The sequence below is a fragment of the Calonectris borealis genome, chromosome W (assembly GCF_964195595.1).
Source record: "Calonectris borealis chromosome W, bCalBor7.hap1.2, whole genome shotgun sequence".
In the NCBI taxonomy this organism is placed as follows: Eukaryota; Metazoa; Chordata; class Aves; order Procellariiformes; family Procellariidae; genus Calonectris; species Calonectris borealis.
In genome coordinates this window covers 39,977,645-40,002,799 of record NC_134351.1, presented here as the reverse complement: position 1 = coordinate 40,002,799, position 25,155 = coordinate 39,977,645, and the positions used below count along the sequence as shown (strand labels likewise).

The 25,155-nt window shown below is 43.4% G+C and overlaps 1 protein-coding gene across 1 annotated transcript in view; it reads right to left on the bottom strand.

The window, feature by feature from the left end:
- The window catches only part of LOC142074848 (synaptic vesicle glycoprotein 2C-like), a 139,736-nt gene that overhangs the window by 73,026 nt on the left and 41,555 nt on the right, over nt 1–25,155 (bottom strand). Inside the window, exon 3 of the mRNA XM_075135749.1 lies at nt 19,206–19,357. Within this exon, the coding sequence (XP_074991850.1) occupies nt 19,206–19,357 (152 nt within the window). The remainder of the gene's footprint in view (nt 1–19,205; nt 19,358–25,155) is intronic.

Here is a 25,155-nt window from a genome sequence, read left to right as displayed (position 1 = left end):
CTGCTCCGATGCTGGGATAATGGGGCCAGTAGCCTGGAATTGGAGGGGAAGGAAGCCAAACAGCTGGGATCCCTTGCTAGGGAAGGAGGCATTGACAAAGCGATTGGAAAAGGGACACAGGTCCTCAGCCTCTGGAGGCGACTGCTGTCAGGTGTGAAGGAAAGGTATCCCTTCAAGGAAGATGTTATATATCGCCTAGGCAAATGGACCACTATGGAGAGAGGTATCCAGTACCTGAGAGAACTAGGCGTGCTGGAGGTGGTTTATAGTGACCTGGACAACAACCAAACGCCCAAAGATCCAGATGACGTTCAGTGCACGCGACCCATGTGGCGGAAGTTGGTACGGAGCGCACCAGCATCGTACGCCAGTTCGTTGGCAGTACTGTGCTGGAAAGAGGAAGAAGCACCAACAGTGGATGAGGTGGTTAGCAGACTTAGGGATTTTGAAGAAACTATCTCCTCCTTCCTTGTCTCGGCTGTGGAGAAACTGTCCCGAAAGGTCCAGCAACTCGAAGAGGGTATGTCCTATTCCCCACCTGTACGGACCAGTATCTCAGCCATTAGGAGTCAGCGTTTTTCTCCTCAAGAGAGAGGATATCGAAAGTACACACCACGGGGCACCCTGTGGTTTTACCTGCGTGACCACGGAGAGGACATGAGGCAGTGGGATGGAAAACCTAACTTGACCCTAGAGGCACGTGTACGTGAGTTGCAAGGAAAAACAATCACACAAGGGGATTCTCTCAGAAAAAATGCTGCACCAGTTTTCAGGAAAACCCCGTCTCACGACGGTCCAGTTTCCAGTGAACAGTTCCCCAGACAGAGTAGAAGGGCTGATCTTACTTTGGACTGTAATGAAGGAATTCTTGACTCATGTTTGCAAGAAGTGAGAAGCGGATACTATGACCAGGACGAGAGGGGCCCTGCGTCCAGCCAGGTGGAGGAAAGGGACAACAGGGCTTACTGGACTGTGTGGATTCGATGGCCTGGCACATCAGACCCACAGGAGTATAAGGCTCTCGTAGACACCGGGGCACAGTGTACCCTGATGCCATCAAGCTATAAAGGGGCAGAACCCATCTGTATTTCTGGAGTGACAGGGGGATCCCAAGAGTTAACTGTATTGGAGGCCAAAGTGAGCCTAACCGGGAATGAGTGGCAAAAACACCCCATTGTGACTGGCCCAGAGGCTCCGTGCATCCTTGGCATAGACTACCTCAGGAGAGGGTATTTCAAGGACCCAAAAGGGTACCGGTGGGCTTTTGGTATAGCTGCCCTGGAGACGGAGGAAATTAAACAGCTGTCTACCTTGCCTGGTCTCTCGGAGGACCCTTCTGTTGTGGGGTTGCTGAGGTTCAAAGAACAACAGGTGCTGATCACACCAAAACAGTGCACCGGCGGCAATATCACACCAACCGAGACTCCCTGCTTCCCATCCATAAGCTGATTCGTTGACTGGAGAGCCAAGGAGTGATCAGCAAGACTTGCTCACCCTTTAACAGTCCCATATGGCCAGTGCGAAAGTCTAATGGAGAGTGGAGACTAAGAGTAGACTATCGTGGCCTGAATGAAGTCACGCTGCCACTGAGTGCTGGCGTGCCGGACATGCTGGAACTTCAATACAAACTGGAGTCAAAGGCAGCCAAGTGGTATGACACAAATAATATCACTAATGTGTTCTTCTCAATCCCTTTGGGGGCAGAGTGCAGGCCACAGTTTGCTTTCACTTGGAGGGGTGTCCAGTACACCTGGAACCAACTGCCCCAGGGGTGGAAACACAGCCCTACCATTTGCCATGGACTGATCCACACCGCACTGGAACAGGGTGAGGCTCCAGAACACCTGCAATGACATCATTGTATGGGGCAACACAGCAGAAGAAGTTTTTGAGAAAGGGGAGAGAATAGTCCAAATCCTTCTGAAGGCCGGTTTTGCCATAAAACAAAGTAAGGTCAAGGGACCTGCACAGGAGATCCAGTTTTTAGGAATAAAATGGCAAGATGGTCGTCGTCAGATCCCAACGGATGTGATCAACAAAAAAACAGCCATGTCCCCACCAACTAGCAGAAAGGAAACACAAGCTTTCTTAGGCGTTGTGGGCTTTTGGAGAATACATATTCCAGATTACAGCCTGATTGTAAGCCCTCTCTATCAAGTGACCAGGAAGAAGAATGCTTTCAAACGGGGCCCTGAGCAACAACAAGCCTTTGAACAAATTAAACGGGAGATAGTTCAGGCAGTAGCCCTTGGGCCAGTCCAGGCAGGACAAGATGTGAAGAATGTGCTCTACACCGCAGCCGGGGAGAATGGCCCTACCTGGAGCCTCTGGCAGAAAGCACCAGGGGAGACTCGAGGTCGACCCTTAGGGTTCTGGAGTCGGGAATACAGAGGATCCGAGGCCCGCTACACTCCAACTGAGAAGGAGATATTGGCAGCATATGAAGGGATTCGAGCTGCTTTGGAAGTGGTTGGTACTGAAGCACAGCTCCTCCTGGCACCCTGACTGCCGGTGCTGGGCAGGATGTTCAAAGGGAGGGTCCCCTCTACACATCAGGCAACCGATGCTACGTGGAGTAAGTGGGTCGCCCTGATCACACAACGGGCCCGAATAGGAAACCCCAGTCGCCCAGGAATCTTGGAGGTGATCACGAACTGGCCAGAAGTCAAAGATTTTGGAATATCCCCAGAGGAGGAGGGGACACGTGCTGAAGAGGCCCCACTGTATAATAAACTACCAGAAAATGAGAAGCAATATGCCCTGTTCACTGATGGGTCCTGTCGCCTTGTGGGAAAGCATCGGAGCTGGAAAGCTGCTGTATGGAGTCCTATAGGACAAGTCGCAGAAACTGCTGAAAGAGAAGGTGAATCGAGCCAGTTTGCAGAGGTGAAAGCCATCCAGCTGGCCTTGGACATTGCTGAACGAGAAAAATGGCCAGTACTTTATCTCTATACTGACTCGTGGATGGTGGCAAATGCCCTGTGGGGGTGGTTGCAGCAGTGGAAGCAGAACTGGCAGCACAGAGGTAAACCCATCTGGGCTGCCGCATTGTGGCAAGATATTGCTGCCCGGGTAGGGAACCTGACTGTAAAAGTACGTCACGTAGATGCTCACGTACCCAAGAGTCGGGCCACTGAATAATACCAAAACAACCAGCAGGTGGACCAGGCTGCTAAGATTGAAATGGCTCAGGTGGATCTGGACTGGCAACATAAGGGTGAATTATTTATAGCTTGTTGGGCCCATGATACCTCAGGCCATCAAGGAAGAGATGCAACATATAGATGGGCTCGTGATCGAGGGGTGGACTTAACCATGGACGCTATTGCCCAGGTTATCCATGAATGTGAAACGTGCGCTGCAATCAAACAAGCCAAGCGAGTAAAGCCTCTTTGGTATGGGGGATGATGGTTGAAATATAAATATGGGGAGGCCTGGCAGATTGATTATATCACACTCCCACAAACCCGACAAGGCAAGCGCTATGTGCTCACCATGGTGGAAGGAACCACAGGATGGCTAGAAACATACCCTGTCCCCCATGCCACCACCTGGAACACCATCCTGGGCCTTGAAAAGCAAGTCCTATGGCGACATGGCACCCCAGAAAGATTTGAGTCAGACAACGGGACTCATTTCCGAAACACCCTCATAGACACCTGGGCCAAAGAGCATTTAGTATGAGAAGAATGTTGATAACTTGCTGTTTTTTTCAGTTTTTGCTAAGTACCCTGTTAGTCAAGGACATTGAGCTCAAGAAAAAAACAAAACAAAACAAAACAAAACAAAACAAAACAAAACAAAACAAAACAAGTGTTGGGAGGGAGCATAGCCAGGACAGCCAGCCCAGCTGGCCAATGGGGTGTTCCATACCATGTGATGTCATGCTCAGTATATAAATGGTAGGTGTGATCTAGGAAGTAGCGATCGCTACTTGGTTATCGGTCAGCGCGGGTGGTGAGCAATTGCATTGTGCTTCACTCATTTTGTATATTCTATCATTATCATTATTATTTTCCCTTTTCTGTTCTATTAAACTGTCTTTATCTCAACCCATGAGTTTTTCTCACTCTTACTCTTCTGATTCTGTCCCCGTTCCACTGCGGGGGGTGGGGGGAGTGAGCGGGCGGCTGCGTGGTATTTGGCTGCCTGCCAGGTTAAACCACGATCACAGGGATATTGACAGAGACCCCTAAGAAACTGGGCCTCATAACTTCTCTGCTCACAAAACAACTTTTTCTTTTTTTACTGAACCTCTTGATAAACAAATTTTCTCTTTCACCGGCAGCCTTAAGAGCCCAGGAGAAAGTTATATTTGGAGCTCACTAATGAGTATCTTTAGTGCTCATTAAGTAGATGTGCTAAAAGCTACTTAAGCTTCTAACACTTGTGAATATAAACATTTCAATGACCTTATCAATCCCTGCATTACGGCACAGAAAATAGCAAACTGATAAACAAAGCGATTTTTTTTGCTTTCCTAGTCGAATTTGCATAAGCAGCTATTCTAAATTCTGCTGTGTTCTGTCATTCTTGTTGTTTCTAAAGATGAAGGTTTTTTTAAGTATACACATTTAGTATAATCTAATTTCATACGATTTTTTTCAAATGAAGAACAATTCATGAGTAGGAGTTGATAACTCAAGTTAACGTTAAAACTGCCTCCTACCCACTTTAATTAACTTGGATTTAAAAAGTATAGATATAGCTTCAGCCTGCAAGATACAAAATTAATGGAAGTGCACTAAATATTGGGGGAAGTACAGCACATTGTGGATCATTTTACCTCTTAGTGGAATACAAAACAGATCAACAGATGTTGCATTATGTAGTAGATGCCTTTATGTCTGATCTATTCCATTTGTTCAGCATGACACAGTCTCATAGCAAATGCAGATTCAACATTAACAAAGCTCCATCTTCTTTTAAATCTCAAACAGTATTTTCCAGTGGTTAAAAGGCATCCATAGATTCATGGATTCTTAAGCCAGAAGGTATATCAGAAAGGCAATTGCATGAAAAAGGCAAAATTGAAGAGCTGCTCTCAGTTTTAAAATTTGGATCAAATGTTTCCTCCAAGTTAAAAAAAAAAAAAAGAGAGAATATATTGATTTAAAATTCTGCAGATGTATTAGTGCATTCATGGACTTTTTACTACTGAGAAAAGACACATAGAGCTCTTCCCCAGGCCGCCTTCTTTGGCACTGTTTGATAGACAGGCATTTTCCTACATGTGTTGGGAATGTCCAATGCTACTCCTTTTTATTTTTTTTTTTTTTGTTTGTTTTCTCTTTTATTTCTTCTAATTTCTTAAGTTCTCTCTTTTTGTCTTTGTTTTCTTCATTTGCTCTTTTCTGGCCTACCCCAGCACCCTCTGGAGCAACAGTATCTGTTTAGTAGTTCTATGGGAACAGGAGTGGATGGGACCTTGAGGGGGCATCCAATGCATCCACTTGCTCCAAATCAGAATCAATGATGGCCCCTACAATATTCTCAAAATATGTTCATCTAATCTTTTCTTAAAGACTTAGTGACTGAGATTTCACTACTTCCATAGCAGTTTTATTCAAATGCTTAACTAACACACTATTAGAAAGTCTCTTTCATTATCTATACTACCCCCCTTGACAGAAATTTCAGCTCATTACTTTTTGTCTTATCACCAGTAAGCAGTTTATTCCTTTTCCCTTTGCAGCTAATCATGCTTTTTTCCTATTTGCCTTCTGCAAGATTAGAGAAGACATCACATCTTTCATGTCTAAATCAGTGATGACATCCTATTTCAGCATGTTCCAACTTCGAACAAAGAAACCAAATGTAGCTATTTTTCCTATTTCCAACTCACGTTAATCAGGTGTTGACATACAAGGGACTGCAGTAAATCATCTCTGTAGATATGACTACTGAGTATAGTTTCTTTCCCTGGTTGTTTTGGGTACAGTCACCACAATAATGCAGCAATATGAAATCAGTCAAGCATGGCTCTTTTTATTATAAATCATGTAAGCACATCCTGGTCTTTTGATTGGATGGGTGCACTGCATCAGAGACAGTCATATTCTAGTCCCCTCTGGGGACTACAGCAAAGAAAGGGTGGAAGAAGGAACTCGGTGATCCTTTGCCTAAGATGAAACCGTGATTTATAATACGTTTATAAGCTGCTGGGCACGTCACTGCTGAGGAAATGCTGGGAGCAGCTGATGAAATAGTCATGAGTGAAATCAAGCTGTTTCTCTGATGCTCAGACCCACCTCTAACACACATTTCAGAATTTAGAAGCGCTACAAGAAATATTTGAAAAGCAGAGATATCCGTAAAAGTAACAGCCACTTATTTACAGCATCACCATCAACTTTGACACTTTGAAACTTATAGATTTGAACAGATAAATTGTGTCTAAAGACGCTTTACAGATATTAATCTATGCAATCTTGACATAGTAATTAATAGTGTTTTGTTCTACAGACAAGTAATGAGGTTAAGACCCTAATTTTTCAAAGTAGTCAAGAATTTTCTATACTCATCCAGGTTCAATCCTGACCTAAACCTTAATTCAAAAAGAAGTCAAAAGATGCTTTGAGATACCCAAGTTCATTGGTTACTTTTGAAAAAATGTAGCCTATACAATTTGCTAGCAAAAAATCTGGCTTCTAGTCCTTCATCTTAGTAAAAAAGCCACTCACTAACCTTTTAATTTCTACAAAAATAAATGCTGACAAACAGAAAAAACTCCACTTTTTCTTTATATTATCTAAAACATATAACATGTAACATTTATGTACTGGGGAACAATTGTTTCATGGCATTCATCTTGGAATAATCATCACCACAGAAGAGTGCAACCTTTTGACTCCACTTTGCTAATGCACTGACTCTCGTCTCCTCATTAATGGGAGGAGTCCAGCAGGCTAGATAAAAATCTATGTATGTCCATTCTTGCAGCTCCCACCACTCAGAAGGATCTGGTTCTGCTCATCAGAAGTGCTTGAAGATGAATGGTTCCTTCTGCTTTTATAGCTACTCAAGTACTCACCATGCCCTATAACCCCACTGATAATACATAGCATCAGAATAGGATTTTTTTATCCCAGTACTGCTGCTGTCATGTGTCACTGAGAAACCCTTAAGACCAACAAAAAAAGATAGAATAAGGGAGTTAAAAGTTTTTCTGACTTCATTGCCACTGAATAGTTTTAGTCCATCATGTTTTCAGTTTAGTCTGTTGCAAACTGAGAGATTAACTCCTCCATTAACACTGCCTGGTGCTGTATATGCTCCGAGTTGCGCAGCAAGCCAGTAGCTCTCCATCTCATCATCTGCATAGTGGCTGCATCCAGCTCTGCTTACCTCCTTGCCTGTTTTATTACAGTATAGTTCACGATGGTTTCATATAGAGGGGGATTTTATTGCAGTTTTGAAGGTGTGTTTACCTTTTTTATCTCCAACTGGATGACACAAGAACAAAGCAAACATGACAATAGAAAATACTACAGAAACTACTCTTGAGCCACCTACCAAAAAGATGATAAAAAGATCTTTTTGATTGCCAGTAAAGTTATTTTATTCAGGTAAAATGATCTGCTTCACCTCAACAATCTTCTGCTACAAAATGAGAAATGTTTTTCAGACCACTTTGCAAGCCACTTACTCAAAAGAAAATCAGATTTGTCCACTCTAATCACAATTACACTCAGTTAGAAATAGAAGCCATTTATGGACTCCTGTGCCTATGAAAAGACTTATCTAGACTCACAGAATCATAGAATCATTAAGGTTGGAAAAGACCTCTAAGATCATTGAGTCCAACCATCAACCCAACACCACCATGCCCACTAAACCATGTCCCTAAGCGCCACATCTACATGTCTTTTAAATACCTCCAGGGATGGTGACTCAACCGCTTCCCTGGGCAGCCTGTTCCAAGGCCTGACCACTCTTTCAGTAAAGAATTTTTTCCTAATATCCAGCCTAAACCTCCCCTGGCACAACTTGAGGCCATTTCCTCTCGTCCTATTGCTAGTTACTTGGGAGAAGAGACCAACACCCACCTCGCTACAACCTCCTTTCAGGTAGTTGTAGAGCGCGATGAGGTCTCCCCTCAGCCTCCTTTTCTCCAGACTAAACAGTCCCGGTTCCTTCAGCCGCTCCTCATAAGACTTGCTCTACAGACCCTTCACCAGCTTCATTGCCCTTCTCTGGATGCGCTCCAGCACCTCAATGTCCTTCTTGTAGTGAGGGGCCCAAAACGGAACACAGTATTCGAGGTGCGGCCTCACCAGTGCCGAGCACAAAGGGACAATCACTTCCCTAGTCCTGCTGGCCACACTATTTCTGATACAGGCCAGGATGCCGTTGGCCTTCTTGGCCACCTGGGCACACTGCTGGCTCATATTCAGCCAGCTGACGACCACCCCCAGGTCCTTTTCCTCTGGGCAGCTTTCCAGCCACTCTTCCCCAAGCCTGTAGCGTTGCCTGGGGTTGTTGTGACCCAAGTGCAGGACCCGGCACTTGGCCTTGTTGAACCTCATACAGTTGGCTTCAGCCCATCGATCCAGCCTGTCCAGGTCCCTCTGCAGAGCCTTCCTACCCTCGAGCAGATCAACACTCCCGCCCAACTTGGTGTCATCTGCAAACTTACTGAGGGTGCATTCAATCCCCTCATCCAGATCATTGATAAAGATATTGAACAGGACCGGCCCCAAAACTGAGCCCTGGGGAACACCGCTCGTGACCGGCCGCCAACCGGATTTAACTCCATTCACCACAACTCTTTGGGCCCGGCCATCCAGCCAGTTTTTCACCCAGCGAAGATTACGCCCATCCAAGCCATGAGCAGCCAGTTTCTCCAGGAGAATGCTGTGGGAAACAGTGTCAAAGGCTTTACTAAAGTCCAGGTAAACAACATCCACAGCCTTTCCCTCATCTACTAAGCGGGTCACCTTGTCATAGAAGGAGATCAGGTTAGTCAAGCAGGACCTGCCTTTCATAAACCCATGCTGACTGGGCCCGATCACCTGGTTGTCCTGTACGTGCCACGTGGTGGCACTCAAGATGATCTGCTCCATAACCTTCCCCGGCACCGAGGTCAGGCTGACAGGCCTGTAGTTCCCCAGATCCTCCTTCTGGCCCTTCTTATAGATGGGCGTATAGTTCAGATGAAGATCTATTATATAATGTGATTACACCGGTCTGAATAAAATGTTTAGACTTGTGACTGTTCACTTAACTCCTGCTTAGATTTTGGCTAACAGTTCATGCTAAGGCCTGATGTATGCTGGGAGCAGCACCATTAGGTCAAAGCAAGAGTACCATGTAGGCAGGACAGGTGGCCAGAAAGAGCTAAAGGGCCATCTTGCAGCCATTATCACCTGCAAATTGCTGTCTCCTGCAGCCATCATCTTTTGTCTGGCAGTTTTGTCAGAATCTGCTAATTTATGGAAGTGGTATAGACCAAACCTCCAAGCTGGAAGGTATAAAACATCATCTTACCCAAAAAGCTTTTGAAGTGGATCCAACAGCAGCTGGACTGCTAAGGCTTTCGTGGTTCCTGGTGTGATACAGGGGATGCCTGCACTGTGATGGAGGAGGAAGGATGAGCACTCTCACCCTTGGCAAGGTAACTAATTCTTTTCCTTGCTCATAGGTGCACAATATTAAGAGTTACGGGTTATAAGTTATGAAACCTTATGACATGAATGGTCAATAAGTGAATTCATGTGATAGACTAGTCTGGGCAAAAGGGGATTGAGCCCATTTGTTGTGTTTGTTTGTTGTATTTCTTAATGAGCTCATGAAATAAAGTTTAAATCACAGAGTATGTTGTCCTGTAAATTTGAGAGATCCAAACCGACCGTGACAAGACTAAAGACTTAAATCTGCTTTTTGCATTGAATGTGTTAGGAAGTAGTATGTTTCCTATTATTTCCTTGAGTCTGTATTATTAAGAGGGTAATTTTGTAGTCTTTTAGTAAATAATCTAGCTTAATTTAATTGGAATTTGATGGATATATAAAGAAGTAATGTCTCTGCCTCAGATCATACCGTGGAGATTTGTTCATGAAAGCCATTTGACATGGTGATCTCCTCTCTCCCCTGGTAAATACCAGAAGCGGGGTGCTAGTGTGGGGAAGGTATCATCACCTCATCCTAAAACCATCTGAAAATTCAGAAAGATAACTGTAAGGAGGATTCCTGAGGGTAAGGCCTTAGGAAAATAACGAACACTGTGTTGGCAGTGAGTGAGGGACATCAGAGACCACTGGCTTGAAGTTTTAAGAGTTGTTTACTCCGCAAAATGAAAAATCCCACCTATTTCCAATCCTGTTATTATTAGGACTTTTGGATCTTAGTCAGTAGCATAATCCCCTTGTGCTTGGTTCTCTGCTACCATAGGTCAGTTCAATTGGTGGTCATCACCTTCCCACAAGGAGCTTAGCTATGGTAACCACCCAGCAGAAAGCGATGTCCTCTGCACTCACCAGAACTGATGTGGCTACCCAGACAGAGCTCCCACAAAAACATGCAGCCACCCAGGTCTCAGGCTGCAGGGTGTGCCAGAGCCTTTCACTAGTACCTGATGGCAGTAGTGAGAACACCTGCGTGAGGTGTGACCAAATAGATGATCTGCTCAGCCTGGTGGCAGAGCTACGAGACGAAGTAGAAAGGTTAGGGAGCATCAGGGAATCTGAGGAAGAGATAGACTGGTGGAACCATGCTCTGCCCTCCCTGAGACAGAAACAGGAACAGCCAGCAGAAAAAAAACAAGATCAAGGGGATCCTGTATCCTCCCCCCACCAGGCAGAAGGCAGTAACTTAAAGGAAAGGAGTGAATGGAGGCAAGTCCACGCTCAGGGTGGCAGGCGAACCCCCTCCTTGCCCACCTCGCCTTCCCAGGCGCCTCTGTACAACAGGTATGAGGCTCTGGATCTGGAAGGCCAGTCAACTGATGATGTGGATGATGGTCCATCTACACCAGACGTGTTGCCAAGGTCAGAAAGGCCTACCTCCTATATCACAACTACCTCCACAAGGAAGAAAAAACGGGTTATAGTTGTAGGTGACTCCCTTCTGAGGGGAACAGAGGGTCCAATATGCCAGACAGACCCTCTTCTTAGGGAAGTCTGCTGCCTCCCTGGGCCCGTGTTAAGGACATCACTAGGAAACTTCCTAGCCTGGTACGGCCCTCGGACTATTACCCATTATTGCTCTTCCATGTGGGTGGCAATGAAGCTGCAACGCGTAGTCCAAGGGCAATCAAAAGACACTTCAGGGCCTTTGGGACGGTTGGTAAGGGAATCTGGAGCACAGGTAATTTTTTCCTCTCTCCTTCTAGTTGCAGGCAGCAATATTGGAAGAAACAGATGGACCCAGTCTATTAATACATGGCTTCGTGGCTGGTGTCATCGCCAGAATTTGGGTTTTTCGATAATGGGATGGCCTACACAACACCAGGCCTGCTGGCGTCAGATGGGATTCACCTTTCTCAAAGGGGGAAGAGGGTCTTTGCTCACGAGCTAGAGGGGCTTATTGACAGAGCTTTAAACTAGACTTGAAGGGGGAGGGGGATAACATCAGGCTCGCCTGTGACAAGCCATGGGACGACACTCCAAGGTTTGAGGGACAGGGTGCTAGCGAGGACCCTCAGCCTGTTGCTCTGAGACTTGCTGGGTACACTTGGAGCACACTTGAAGTCTTACAGAGAGGAGCCAGGGGCTCCTGAGGTAATAGGAGTCAATAGGGAAACATGGGTGAAATACCTCAAAGGAATTAAGGTGTGTTCCTCTAAAAAAGGTGACACGGCCGACAGCCCAGCTGAAGTGCCTCTACACCAATGCACGCAGCATGGGCGACAAACAGGAGGAGTTGGAAGCCACCGTGCTGCTAGAAAGCTATGACCTAGTTGCCATCACTGAAACTTGGTGGGACGAATCCCATGACTGGAGTGCGGCTATTGATGGGTACAGGCTGTTCAGAAGGGACAGGCGAGGAAGGAGGGGTGGAGGGGTTGCCCTCTACATCAAGAAATGGATAGAGTGTGAAGAGCTGTCTCTGAAGAATAGCCACGAGCAGGTTGAAAGCTTATGGGTAAGAATCAGAGACCGAGCCAACAAAGGGAACCTCGTGGTTGGTGTCTACTACAGGCCGCCTGATCAAGGGGAGCCTATTGACGAAGCCTTCTTACTCCAGCTACAGGAGGCATCGCGCTCGCAGGCTCTCATCCTGCTGGGGGACTTCAACCACCCCGACATCTGCCGGAAAAGTAGCACGGCGAGCTGCAGGCGATCCAGGAGACTCCTGGAGTGCATCGAGGATAACTTCTTAAGCCAGGTAATAGCCCTACCAGAGGGGATGCGATACTGGACCTGATGGTCACCAACGCGAGTGAGCTAATCAGAGACGTCAAGATTGGAGGCATCCTGGGCTGCAGTGATCATGCACTGGTGGAGTTTGCAGTCCTGAGGGCTATGGGACAGGCGAAGTGTAAAGTCAGGACCCTGAATTTTAGGAAAGCAAACTTCCAGCTGTTCAAGGAGTTAGTCAATGGGACCCCCTGGGAAACTGCCCTCAGGGACAAGGGAGCAGAACAGAGCTGGCAGATCTTTAAGGATGCTTTCCATATAGTGCAAGAGCTCTCGATCCCCATGTGTAAGAAATGAGGAAAGGAAGGTGTGCTGGTTTTGGTTGGGGTAGAGTTAATTTTCTTCATAGTAGCTGGTATGGGGCTATGTTTTGGATTTGTGCTGGAAACAGTGTTGATAACACAGGGATGTTTTAGATATTGCTGAGCAGTGCTTACACAGAGTCAAGGCCTTTTCTGCTTCTCACACCACCCCACCAGCGAGTAGGCTGGGGGTGCACAAGAAGTTGGGAGGGGACACAGCTGGGACAGCTGACCCCAACTGACCAAAGGGATATTTCACACCATATGACATCATGCTCAGCATATAAAGCTGAGGGAAGAAGAAGGAAGTGGGTGACGTTGGGAGTGATGGCATTTGTCTTCCCAAGTAACCGTTACGCGTGATGGAGCCCTGCTTTCCTGGAGATGGCTGAACACCTGCCTGCCAATGGGAAGTAGTGAATGAATTCCTTGTTTTGCTTTGCTTGCGTGCATGGCTTTTGCTTTACCTATTAAACTGTCTTTATCTCAACCCATGAGTTTTTTCACTTTTACGCTTCTGATTCTCTCCCCCATCCCACCGTGGGGGAGTGAGTGAGTGGCTGCGTGGGGCTTAGTTGCCAGCTGGGGTTAAACCACGACAGTCCTTTTTGGCGCCCAACGTGGGGCTCGAAGGGTTCGAGATAACGACAGATTCGATTGGAATGCGCTAGATAGACTTTATAGCTGTTATTGCTGTTTAGCTTTTAATCGACAGGCTCCTGTGCTTGCCATGGGACTTGCTTGCCTTACTGTATACTAGAGTCTAGTGGTCGTTAGTGGCTGCTTTTTGCTTTCGCTGCTTACTGTAGTGCTGATCATCTTACTGTGCTGTGCCTGGGAACATTTTGATAACAGCAATGGCGATGTGCCTGGGCTGGCCGACGGCCGGGGCATTGCTGCTGTTTCTGTGCTGCTGTACTGGACAGGCTGGAACTCCAGTGTGAACTCAAGTCGAAGGGACTGTGACCTGTGGATGAGTCCATGTGGGAGCAGGTACATCTCGAAGTGTCTGTGGCCTTGATTATGTCCGTGCCGCAGCAGGTATACCTCTGAAGGGAATGTGGCCCAAGGATAAGTCCACACTGGAGAAGGTACACCTCGAAGCATCTGTGGCTGTAGATAAGTCCATGCTGCAGCAGGTACACCTTGAAGCATCAGTGGCTGTGCATGAGGCCATGCTGGAGCACCTCAAAGCGTGTGGCCATGGATAAGCCCACAACACAGCAGGTACACCCCTGGAGGGACTGCAGCCATGGGTAAGGCCATGTTGGAGCAGGTTTACTTCTGAAGGGACTGTGGCTGTGGGTAAGGCCACGCTGGAGCAGGTATATCTCTGAAGACATTGTGGCCCATTGTGGCCCACCACACTGGAAGAGGTGCACCTCAAAGTGACTGTGGCTGTGGAGAAGTCTATGCTGCAGCAGGTATACTCCTGGAGAGACTGTGGCTCATAGATGAGGCTCCACTTGGAGCAGGTACACCCCTAAGGGACTGCAGTCTGTGGATAAGCCCAAGCCGGAGCAGGGGCAAGGGGAGGAGTTCATTGCAATGTTAAACCCTATAACCTGGCCCAAAGGGACCAGGAGTGGAGACTGTAATGGAAATACCTTTAAATTGTTGTAACCCGGGATTTGAGTTGCTTGTTATGGGAATTTCTATAGCAGGAACCACCTGAACCAATGGAGGACAAACCTTACAAGAAGCAGTGCAAGTACAGCAGTGATGAGTGGTGTCCCACAGGGGTCCGTATTGGGACCAGTACTGTTTAATATCTTCATGACATAGACAGTGGAATTGAGTGCACCCTCAACAAATTTGCAGATGACACCAAGCTGAGTGGTGCAGTTGACACTCCTGAGGGACAGGATGCCATCCAGAGGGACCTGGACAAGCTTGAGAAGTGGGTCCATGTGAACCTCATGAGGTTCAAGAAGGCCAAGTGCAAGGTCCTGCACCTGGATTGGGGCAACCCCTGGTATCAATACAGGCTGGGGGATGAAGGGATTGAGAGCAGCCCTGCCAAGAAGGACTTGGGGGTACTGGTGGACGAAAAGCTGGACATGAGCCAGCAATGTGCGCTCGCAGCCCAGAAAGCCAACCGTATCCTGGGCTGCATCAAAAGAAGCGTGGCCAGCAGATCGGGGGAGGTGATTCTGCCCCTCTACTCTGCTCTGGTGAGACCCCACCTGGAGTACTGCATCCAGCTCTGGAGTCCTCAGTACAGGAAAGACATGGACCTGTTGGAGCCAGTCCAGAGGAGGGCCACGAAGATGATCAGAGGGATGGAACGCCTCTCCTATGAGGAAAGGCTGAGAGAGTTGGGGTTGTTCAGCCTGGAGAAGAGAAGGCTTCGGGGAGACCTTATTGCAGCCTCTCAATACTTAAAGGGGGCTTATAAGAAAGATGGGGACAGACTTTTTAGCAGGGCCTGTAGCGATAGGACAAGGGGTAATGGTTTTAAACTAAAAGAGGGCAGATTCAGACTAGATATAAGGGAGACATTTTTTACGATGAGGGTGGTGAAACACTGGAACAGGTTGCCCAGAGAGGTGGTAGATGCCCCATCCCTGGAAACATTCAAGGTCAGGTTGGACGGGGCTCTGAGCAACCTGATCTAGTTGAAGATGTCCCTGCCCATGGCAGTGGGGTTGGACTAGATGCCCTTTAAAGGTCCCTTCCAACCCAAACCATTCTGTGATTCTATGATAGGGTTGAATTTACAAATTAATCCGGTCGTGATCACCTATTGCTCTCCAAAGACCTGCAGAGATATGATTGCAAATCTGGTGCCTTGGTAACCGGTTGTAGAAATTCCTGCTGACTTGCAAAATACAACCAAGAAACCGGTAACAATTAATGTCGATGAAGGCCCCTTCCCATAATTGAGGAATGGGCTTAAAAAGATATGAACATATGACTTCTTTTTTTTTTTTACTGGTCTTTTAAGAAGCAAAACCAAATGACATTATTTAGAAAGTGATATAAAAAAAAGGAACATGCAATCTTATTTTATACTTGGTGTGGTGTTCTGATTGCTGTCACACAATCCTGTGGTTCCTGGGCTTCAGTTTTCAACTGCAGTTTATGCTGTAGCAGCCTTGACACCTGCACCATCCTGGTCTTACTCCCCATCACCTCCAGTTCTCTGCCTTGCAGTCTAATTTCTTTTAGGCCCTGTATTCCCCTTCTTGTTCAGGAATAAGATTTACAAATCAATAAGGTCAATATTTGTTTGTCACTAAGCAAAAAACTCTAGGGAATGTTTTGAATTCCAAAAGGTTTTTCTGTAATTTATGAAGCCAGAAAAGGCTTTTATACATCATATATGCAAAACATAAAAGTACACAGAATACCAAACCTGATAGTTTAAATACACTGAAATCCTTATCCAGCTTTCCCTGATTTTTAATTTGGAGATATGGCACAATAAAAATCTAGACTGATTTTTAAAATAATACATGTTTATTGCAAGCAACATACTTTTTTGGTAGAATTGATAATTTTATAACTTTCTTTTGTGTTTTTTAATAAAGGAATAAAATGGCTAGAACAACTTGGATGATTCTTTTTGGTTCCTATCCTCAAACTAATACATAAACTTGGTGTAACAAAATGGCAATATATCACTATCTGGATTTTAAACTGAAATGTAATTCCTCACTCTTAAGATTCTTCATTATTTGAAAAATTAACCTTTTATACAATACTGTGATACACATTCGATGCATTTGACAGTCTTTGAACTAATCTACCTTGAAACATTATGCTAAATTTAAAGTTGCGCTTGCAAAATGGATTATAAAACAGTAATTATCCTTCCTCTTCAGCCTGGCCTAAGTAGTGCATAAAGCAATTTCTTTGTAGCAACCTAATCTGGGACTTTGTTTATTGGCAGCAGTTAGAAGCATTTCTCTGCAGATGTTTCTTCTAACAGCTTCTCCATGACCTGAACTCCTGTTTCAGAAACCCTGAACAAGTCTACATCCATTTTCAATTTTTAAACACAATCCAACAGCTATAGACTTAAAGAAGCCCTGAAACAGAGATGCTTTTCTTCCAGATGAAATTAACCTTTCAGTATGTGGTCACTGCAGCACTACATCACACTGAGTCCTCTCTTGACAACACGCCGGTGCCAAGGCAACTGTTAGCTTCCCTTTATTTTATGTTTCAGAGTGTTACTCAGGTTTCAGACACTTTCATGCTTCTTGAACAAAAACAGAGATAAACTGTTACATATAGAGAATGTAATCTTTGTTTTCTCATTAGAGCTAAATGTTCAACTGGTAAACTCAGCTTCACTGGTTGCCTTGGGCTAGATAATGTAAACTGGCTGTGAATCTAGGACTTTAAATTTAAAGTGGCTTATATAATAACCAGTACAAATGAAAGGAATACATTTGTAGAAGAGGGAGGGAAAAAAATCTACAAAATTTATGTTTTGCTTCCTAGTCAGTGGAGATGTGAATGATGAGAAGGACTGAAAGTGATTTGGAGAAAAATCTGTATCCTTGCTTAATTCTGGCAAAATAATTCCATGGAAACCATGTAGAAATTATGGAAGAGAAAATACCACTACAGAAGTCTCCTCATAAACACATGTGATACAAATGGTGCAGACATCTGAGCTGATATTAACCTGCCCTGGAATGTTTCCAGGAGAGTACAGCAATGTGTGACCACACTCTCCTGAGTGCTAGAGCAGGGTTTGCCCTGGGAGCACTTGGCAGTGCCTGAGAGCTCGGCACAGCATCATGAAAACAAAGCAGTTTGCCCCTGGTCCTGAGCTGGAGTGATTCCACATTTGTACTAGGAACTAAGACACAGGTTTTAAACTTCACAACATAATGAAAAAGTCTAATTTAAAGTGAAGACAATTTTAAGACCTCATCAAACCCCATAAATAGATTCTGTTTAATTTTGCCAAAACGATGTGTAAACCCAGTTCTTTTCCTGTGAGAAAGGATTGTTTCTGCTGTTTATAGCTCCCTTTTTAGCTCTCCTTTTGGCTATTATGACTTTATATGGCTAACACTGAAGAATACTGTCTTTTAAATTCTGTTTTTACATTCTTTTGTCTTAAGTGATTTCACAGATATTTTTGCAGAAGGACACAAAAAAAATCAGTGTGGCATGGCTTTTTGTTGCTGATATTCTTCCACTGCCAAAGAAAGAAGAAAATTATTCCCTCTAGTGCCACTGCTTTGGTATAAGGATGTGTATTATTATTCATTGAGATATACTGCCATGTGATGTTTTTAAAGCACCTCAGTAAAGGATATTATTTATAAAATCTACAATGAAATTAGACAACCTATTTAAATCAGTCTGTCATAATGTTTGCATTTTCCACTGAAAGATAAAGAAAATGAAAATACATAGGAAAGCAAAAAATACTTGGCATCCAGAGCAATTTACTAATTGGGAAAAAATTATCCACGTTGTGTCTTGTCAGAAAAAATTCCTTGCTCATTCCAGCAATTCAAAGCCAAAAGGCAAGGTTAAAGACAGATTCAGGCTGCGTGTACAGCACTCTAAAATTAATCTTAATACATCAGTCTAGATATTTGATTAGTCTGCATGATTATAATTTATTTCTGGGCATTACCACTTGCTAAATGTTCCAATCACTTTGGGCAAACCTTATGAGGTTTTCCTCTCTTTCACAATCCAACTGCAATAAACCTCATTGCTTGGCTTGAGAAAGCTGCTTTGGATGCCAGCTAACTAACAATGTTGCTTTACTTGAAGAGTGCCAGGGAGAAGTGCTTGCAGAGGCTGATTTTTAAGAACCACTGAGCAGTCTCAGCAACCCTTGAGAGCCATGAACACTTAACTCTTCTAAAAGGCAAGCCTTTAAGAATTGAATCTGTTCCTCCACATAATGTTTAACCATGTCAGGGCAGTAAAGAGTTTTTTTCACAAAGTGGCATATATTGCATGTTCATAGAACTTCAACCATTGCAAGCTTTCTGTCTTATTCGCCCTCATTCACCCCTACAGCATTTAAGTACACTCTGTCTGATTTCTCTATTTCTATACCACTTAAAAAGATCTACTAAGAACAAAACATTCAGCACAGCTTTATATTCAGAACTAGCACCGCAAACATTAAGATGGTCCTTTCTCTTCTTTCTCAAGAGTGTATAATTGATATTTTATCTCTGTTTCAAACAAACAAAAAAATCTAGCACAAATTTGACATCTGGCATTTTAAAAGCTATTTTTCTCTGATGCAAGTCTCCATATCACCTATTTTCTCCAGTTTCAACAATAACACCAATTGTATTTTCATGTGTCCAAGTTTCCAGTAATTTAAAGAATCTGATTAAGCAAGGGGATTGGCTAATTTTTGCTCCATTTATTATATTGTTATTTAGGGTACAATTTATTCTCCTTACTTCCCCCAAAAGGAATAGATTTTTTTCTTAACGGCAGGATCAGTATTTTGAGAACAGACATAAAGTCCCCTCTTTAAACTATACTTTAAGAGTTTACTTTTATACTAGAAGAGCTACAAATCATAGAGAGATGTTTTTCTTACCATAATGAGGAATTATTGCCCAAGCCATTGCAGAAGCATAGATACCGCCAATCATCCAAAACATACAGAGCCAACTCAGGTGTTCGCCTCGTTTCTCCCGAGCAAGCACTTCCGAAAAATAGGAGAAGACTGTCGGCACAGCTCCACCAATCCTAAAAGGAGATATATATCATGGATTAAGGCAGAGTGTAACAGCTAGTTAAATTTTGAACAAGCCCATAGCTGCAGTCATTTAAAACCCAAACTACAAGCAGCTTTTCTGGCAAGAGTGTTTTTTTCTCAAATTGCACCATGTATTGGAGAACTCTTGAGGAAGCTTTCACCAGTTTGGACACTATTTTTGTCAAAGATTTCCTTGAAAACTCTATGTACAATTTAATATGTTTAGTGATTCAAGTGGATTGTCAGTGGCTGCTGGAACAGAAACCAGCACAAAGCGTTGACTTTCACCATTACAAAAATCCTGTAATCATGGCAGTCTACTGACAAGTGTCAAAATACATTTCTTTTAACTGAAAATATTAGTAATTTTCCCAAAGAATAATAGTCTGAAGGTTAGTTGGATAAAAAAAAGTTTAACTTGTTTTTACAAAACTTAGTCTAACTCAAATTATGTATCATTTTCAGTACCAGCTTCCAGATTATCTTTTACTGTCTTTACCTTTTCACTACCAATGCAAGCTGTCAAATGTTCCACAACAGAACAAGTCCTTGTGGGTTTTATTTTTCCTGCTGAAGAAAATACCTGTGAAGCTTGAAGAGATATTCTCACATACCAGATTACATACTTTAAAGCAATATCTTGAATGGTTTGAATTTTTAACTGAACTTTAAAGATAAATGCATATTTATGCTGTCATCTCAATGACTGCCAAACTGGGAGCAAAAAGAAGGAAACTTAAAACAGATTAAAACAAATATATAAAAGGAAAACATGAATACAGAAATGGTATTTCAGTCCTAAGAAAATTCAGTGCTATAACAATATGGTTTATTTTAAGACATCTTCAAGTACAGTGATGAAATACTGGATTGAGCTGTTACACTTGTTTAGGGGTCTGCTGTTTTGTCACTTCCTTCTAGACAGCTCTTCATGAAGCACTGCCAGTCAACTCTTAGCTTTACAATTAATGTTTCCCATAGTTGAGACTGCTAGCTCTTATACTCTCTGCCAGTTCTGTAAAGGTTCATACATTCATGAATTCTTGTTAGGTATACAGCTAACAAGAGCTGTATCTCATTTCTTCTCATGGGTGAAAACACCAAAAGGCTTCGCTAGTGAATTGCCCTGTCACAGGCAACGGGGGCAGATTGTCCTCGGAGGTTCTCCTGGAAGCCCAGGGTGAGGAACGGTGGAAGGGGTATGGCTAAGGGTGGAATCACAGCTCATTTTGCTGTGATGGGGAAACCCTGCTAGCTCAGTGGTGCTATGAACTGGGGGCTCTCCAGTTCCCAAAGTATAAGCAGATTATAGCTAGGATTTCTTACCCTCCAGGGCTCAGGCACAGCATTGAATTGCACTCCCACAATACTCCCTGAATACAATACTCGTGGATCTAATTAAATTATTTTTCCAATGTTGAAAATTCACTAGCAGAATCAGAAACAAGGTCTTCCTCTTTCCTGCCTAAGCTGGAAAGTGCTGATGAGGAGTTATAGGTGCCCACTTCCAAGAAGCCCTAAATTAATACATTGCTCATGGTATGCAGGACAGTATCATTCATGCAATAACACCCTACCTAAAGGTGTGTGGTCTTGGGAGTCTGGGGAGGTCCCCGCTGACTGGAAGCTAGACAACGTTATTCCAATTTACAGGAAGGGCATGAGGGAAGACCCAGGGAACTACAGACCTGTTAGTCTAACCTCAGTTCCTGGAAAAATTATGGAGAAGATCATACTGGGTGCTGTTGAAAGGCATTTAAAGAACAATGCAATCATCAGGCACAGTCAACATGGGTTCACAAAGGGAAAGTCCTGTTTAACTAATTTGATATCCTTCTACGATAAGGTCACCGCCTAGTGGGTGAAGGGAAGGCGGTGGATGTGGTTTTTCTGGATTATATTAAGGCTTTTGATACTGTTCCTCGCAGCATCCTTCTGGACAAGTTGTCCAACTGTGAGATGAGCAGGTACGCAGTGCACTGGGTGAAGAACTGGCTGAACAACAGGGCTCAAAGGGTTGTAGTGAATGGGGCTACATCTGGCTGGCGACCATTCACCAGTGCGGTGTTCCTCAGGGTTCAATTCTAGGGCCAGTTCTGTTCAATATATTTATCAATGATCTGGATGCAGGAGTTGAATGCACCATTATCAAGTTTGCTGATGATACCAAACTGGGAGGTGCTGTTGACACTCTCTTGAGGGACGAGAGGCCTTGCAGAGGGATCTAGATAGATTGGAGCATTGGGCAATGATTAATGGGATGAAATTTAACAAGTCCAAATGCCAGATTCTGCACCTGGGACGGAGTAACGCTGGGCACAAGTATAAATTGGGAGAGGAGTGGCTGGAGAGCAGCCCTGCAGAAAGGGATCTGGGGGTGCTGGTCGACAGCAGGCTCAGTATGAGTCAGCAGTGTGCCCTGGCAGCCAAGAGGGCAAACCACATACTGGGGTGCATCAAACACAGTATAACCAGCTGGTCAAAAGAGGTGATTATCCCACTGTATTTAGCATTGGTGCAGCCTCACTTCGAGTATTGTGTGTGGTTCTGGGCCCCACAATTTAAGAAGGATGTGAAGGTCCTTGAATGCATCCAAAGGAGGGCAACAAAGCTGGTGAAAGGGCTGGAAGAAATGTCCTATGAGGAGCGGCTAAGGACTTTGGGCTTGTCTAGTTTGGAGAAAAGGAGGCTGAGGGGTGACCTCATTGCTCTCTACAGCTTCCTGAGGAGGGGAAGTGGAGAGGGAGGGGCTGATCTCTTTTCCCTGGTATCCAGTGACAGGACGCGTGGGAATGGTTCAAAGCTGCGTCAGGAGAGGTTCAGACTGGACATTAGGAAGCATTTCTTTACCGAGAGGGTGGTTAAACACTGGAACAGGCTTCCTAGAGAGGTCGTTGATGCCCCATGCCTGTCAGTGTTTAAGAGGCATTTAAACAATGCCCTTAATGATAGGCTTTAACTTTTGGTCAGCCCTGAATTGGTCAGGCAGTTGGACTAGATGATCGTTGTAGGTCCCTTCCAACTGAACTATTCTATTCTATTCTATTCTACAATTATAAAAGCAGCCTGTTGGTCTAGATCTGAAGTTCCTGAAGGCAACTGCTTGTGTAGGCCAACTACCTTGTGCTGTGTCCACATGGTCCATATCTTTGCTGGAACATTTTGAAAGTTGTTATGCATACAGACCACTTGCATGTCCTTCCTGTCTTGGCCATTAAGAGAAGGGGGATCTACAAAACTGCAAGAGTTTCTTGCCACTATACATAATGTACAAAAGTGGCCGTAAAAGTCAGCTTGGGTGGATTTACACAGGCAATCACCTCAAAACTGCTAGTTACAAGAAACTTCATTCACAGTTTTGGATTTTAGCTAACTGTTGATCCTCACAGGAGTGTGATGGATTTGAGCGAGATCTAAATGACAAGTCTAGTGCTACTACATTCACACCAGTACTTGTTGTTAGATCCCAGTAATGTGGAAGGAGTACTGCAGGTAGCTTTAAAGATATTTTCTGAGGAAGGGCTAAGCAAGCTGTCTGAAGGTGAGTCTCAGATTTAATGAAGTATAGTCTAAAGTCTTTTGGAAAATAAACACTCACTATATGATAGTACATCTTGAGAGCAACTCTTATTCACAGGGGGCAACGGGCAGGGGAAAGGTTCTTAATAGCTTTTGGTTACATAAGTTAACCACATCTAATCTGTATTTCCTAATATTTCTGTGGGTTTGGAGAAGAAATTTGGCCAAACTGGCAGTTTTGGCAAATTAAAAGAAATCTCTGTAGTCTGGACATAATGTTTGGTTTGTAAAATAGGACACATTTATTTAACCTTTTTTAGTTTGCTCATGAAAAAGAATCAATTTCATCTGGGAGCAAACATATGAGGTTGTCTGAAGAATTTCTAAACTGCGGTTGGTCTCAGTTATATATATCTTTATTTCAGTTAGCTTTTTACTGCATGAAAACTTTGATTACTTTTAGAAGTAACATTTGGGCTGGATAAACATGATACATTTTCCAAAATTGTATCATCTTTGGTTATTTCAAGGCAACCAAAATGAAATTTGCTGGGATAATACAAATATATAGTGCACTTTTAAGCGCTTTATTCTAAATTGAGTTGTACTTAGAAAAACTGCATCTAAAATGATCTAAAAGTACCAAAACCAGTAAACTAATTGCTTAGATGAAATAAATAAAATTTTTTTTTTGTAATAGAGGTTAGATAAAATTCTCTAGCTGATATTAATACTTCACAGTGGCAGTGTTGAATAGGTAACAACTCCAGTTCCATTCAAGTTAGCAGTGATATTATGAGTCATGTTCTGGTATTAGAGAAACCTTCCTTTGACAATTTCAAAGACAGATCTAACAAGGTGCTTTTTGATGATAAATCTTTGCACATCCCCCCAATAGCTAATGATGAATACAGCTCACAGTTTCTTGTCTAGGTCTTTACCTTTTAGGAAGCCATGTCTAAAGCCCTCCTAGACCTTTATCTGGCTTTGGGATTCAATTTCCTTGTGAGTTTTGTTTTTGGATTAATCAATGGAGGAATCAGAGTTGTGATATTATTTTCCATAAAAAGAAATGATTTTGCAGACTGTCCAACATTTCTTTATTCTTTTCACTAGCTTAAGTTCACCTTTCAGACTTTCATATCCTTCAATGCCCTTTACCCAGCAATATCTTAATATTATTTATACTGTTTTGTATTCCAAATCATTTTTTGTAATGCAAAATTTTTACTAGTTTTAGGTTTTTCAGATGCAAAAAAATGATCAGAAGGGATTTTTTTCCCTGAGCAGTTTACTTCTATAAACTCATTTTGACTACAAGAGAATCTGAGGAGAATCTATTTTATAGTATTTTTTATAAATAAAATCTTCTATCAGATACTGGTTTTATTGTTCATGCTTCTTAATCTGTTTTATATTTTCTAGAAGATAACAGACCAGTTTAAACTCTATACACCTAAACAATTTTATATCTTATGAATACTTCTTAAAAATTTATTGACTTTTATTTATATGAAATTGTCTTGATAACTCTCTGCCCCTTCAGAAAGCTCTTCTCCAATCTGAGTAGCAATACTATTTTGCCTTTAAAACATATCATTCAGTTCTTTGCTTAAAATTATTCATATTTCATATTTGGGCTCTGATTCACACAAAATTACTGAAACAAAGCCTCCTCCCTTGATAACAGTGTCTTTCACTAAGAAAGGGGAACTGACATCTACTGTCCAAAGACAGGACCTCTAAAATGAGGAGAGGTTATAAAGAGAAATTAAGTTGAATTTCTATTCCCATTCAACTGACACAACTTCCTTTTCATTTGAGCAAGATGTGGGTTGTAGTAAGGAATGCAATAAATGTTCAAGATTTAATTCAAACCCTTTAAGCAAATTTCCTGTCATACTGCAAGAAGATATGGCTTCAAAGCTGGCACAAACATCTGGAAGTTCTTCAGTAAGTGATACCAAAAAGAGTTTGCCTTCTTGCACAGCGGCTGATGCAAAGTATCTGGAAATAGAGAACTGTAACATGTATGCTCTAACAGTGGGTATATTTGTGCACAGCTGTCTAAAAGTGGAAAGATTTTTCTTTGCTGCCTCTGCAGTTGGAACGTTCTAGCCTCTCCCTTCTTTCTTGGTGTTTGGCATATGATGTGTCTGTTGCTATTACAGCTGCTCTCAACATAAGATCATAGCCAAAAGGGGATTAAAAAACAGAGGAAAGGCAGATGTGACACAAATACCATCTTGAATACCACTCTTAAGTGGTA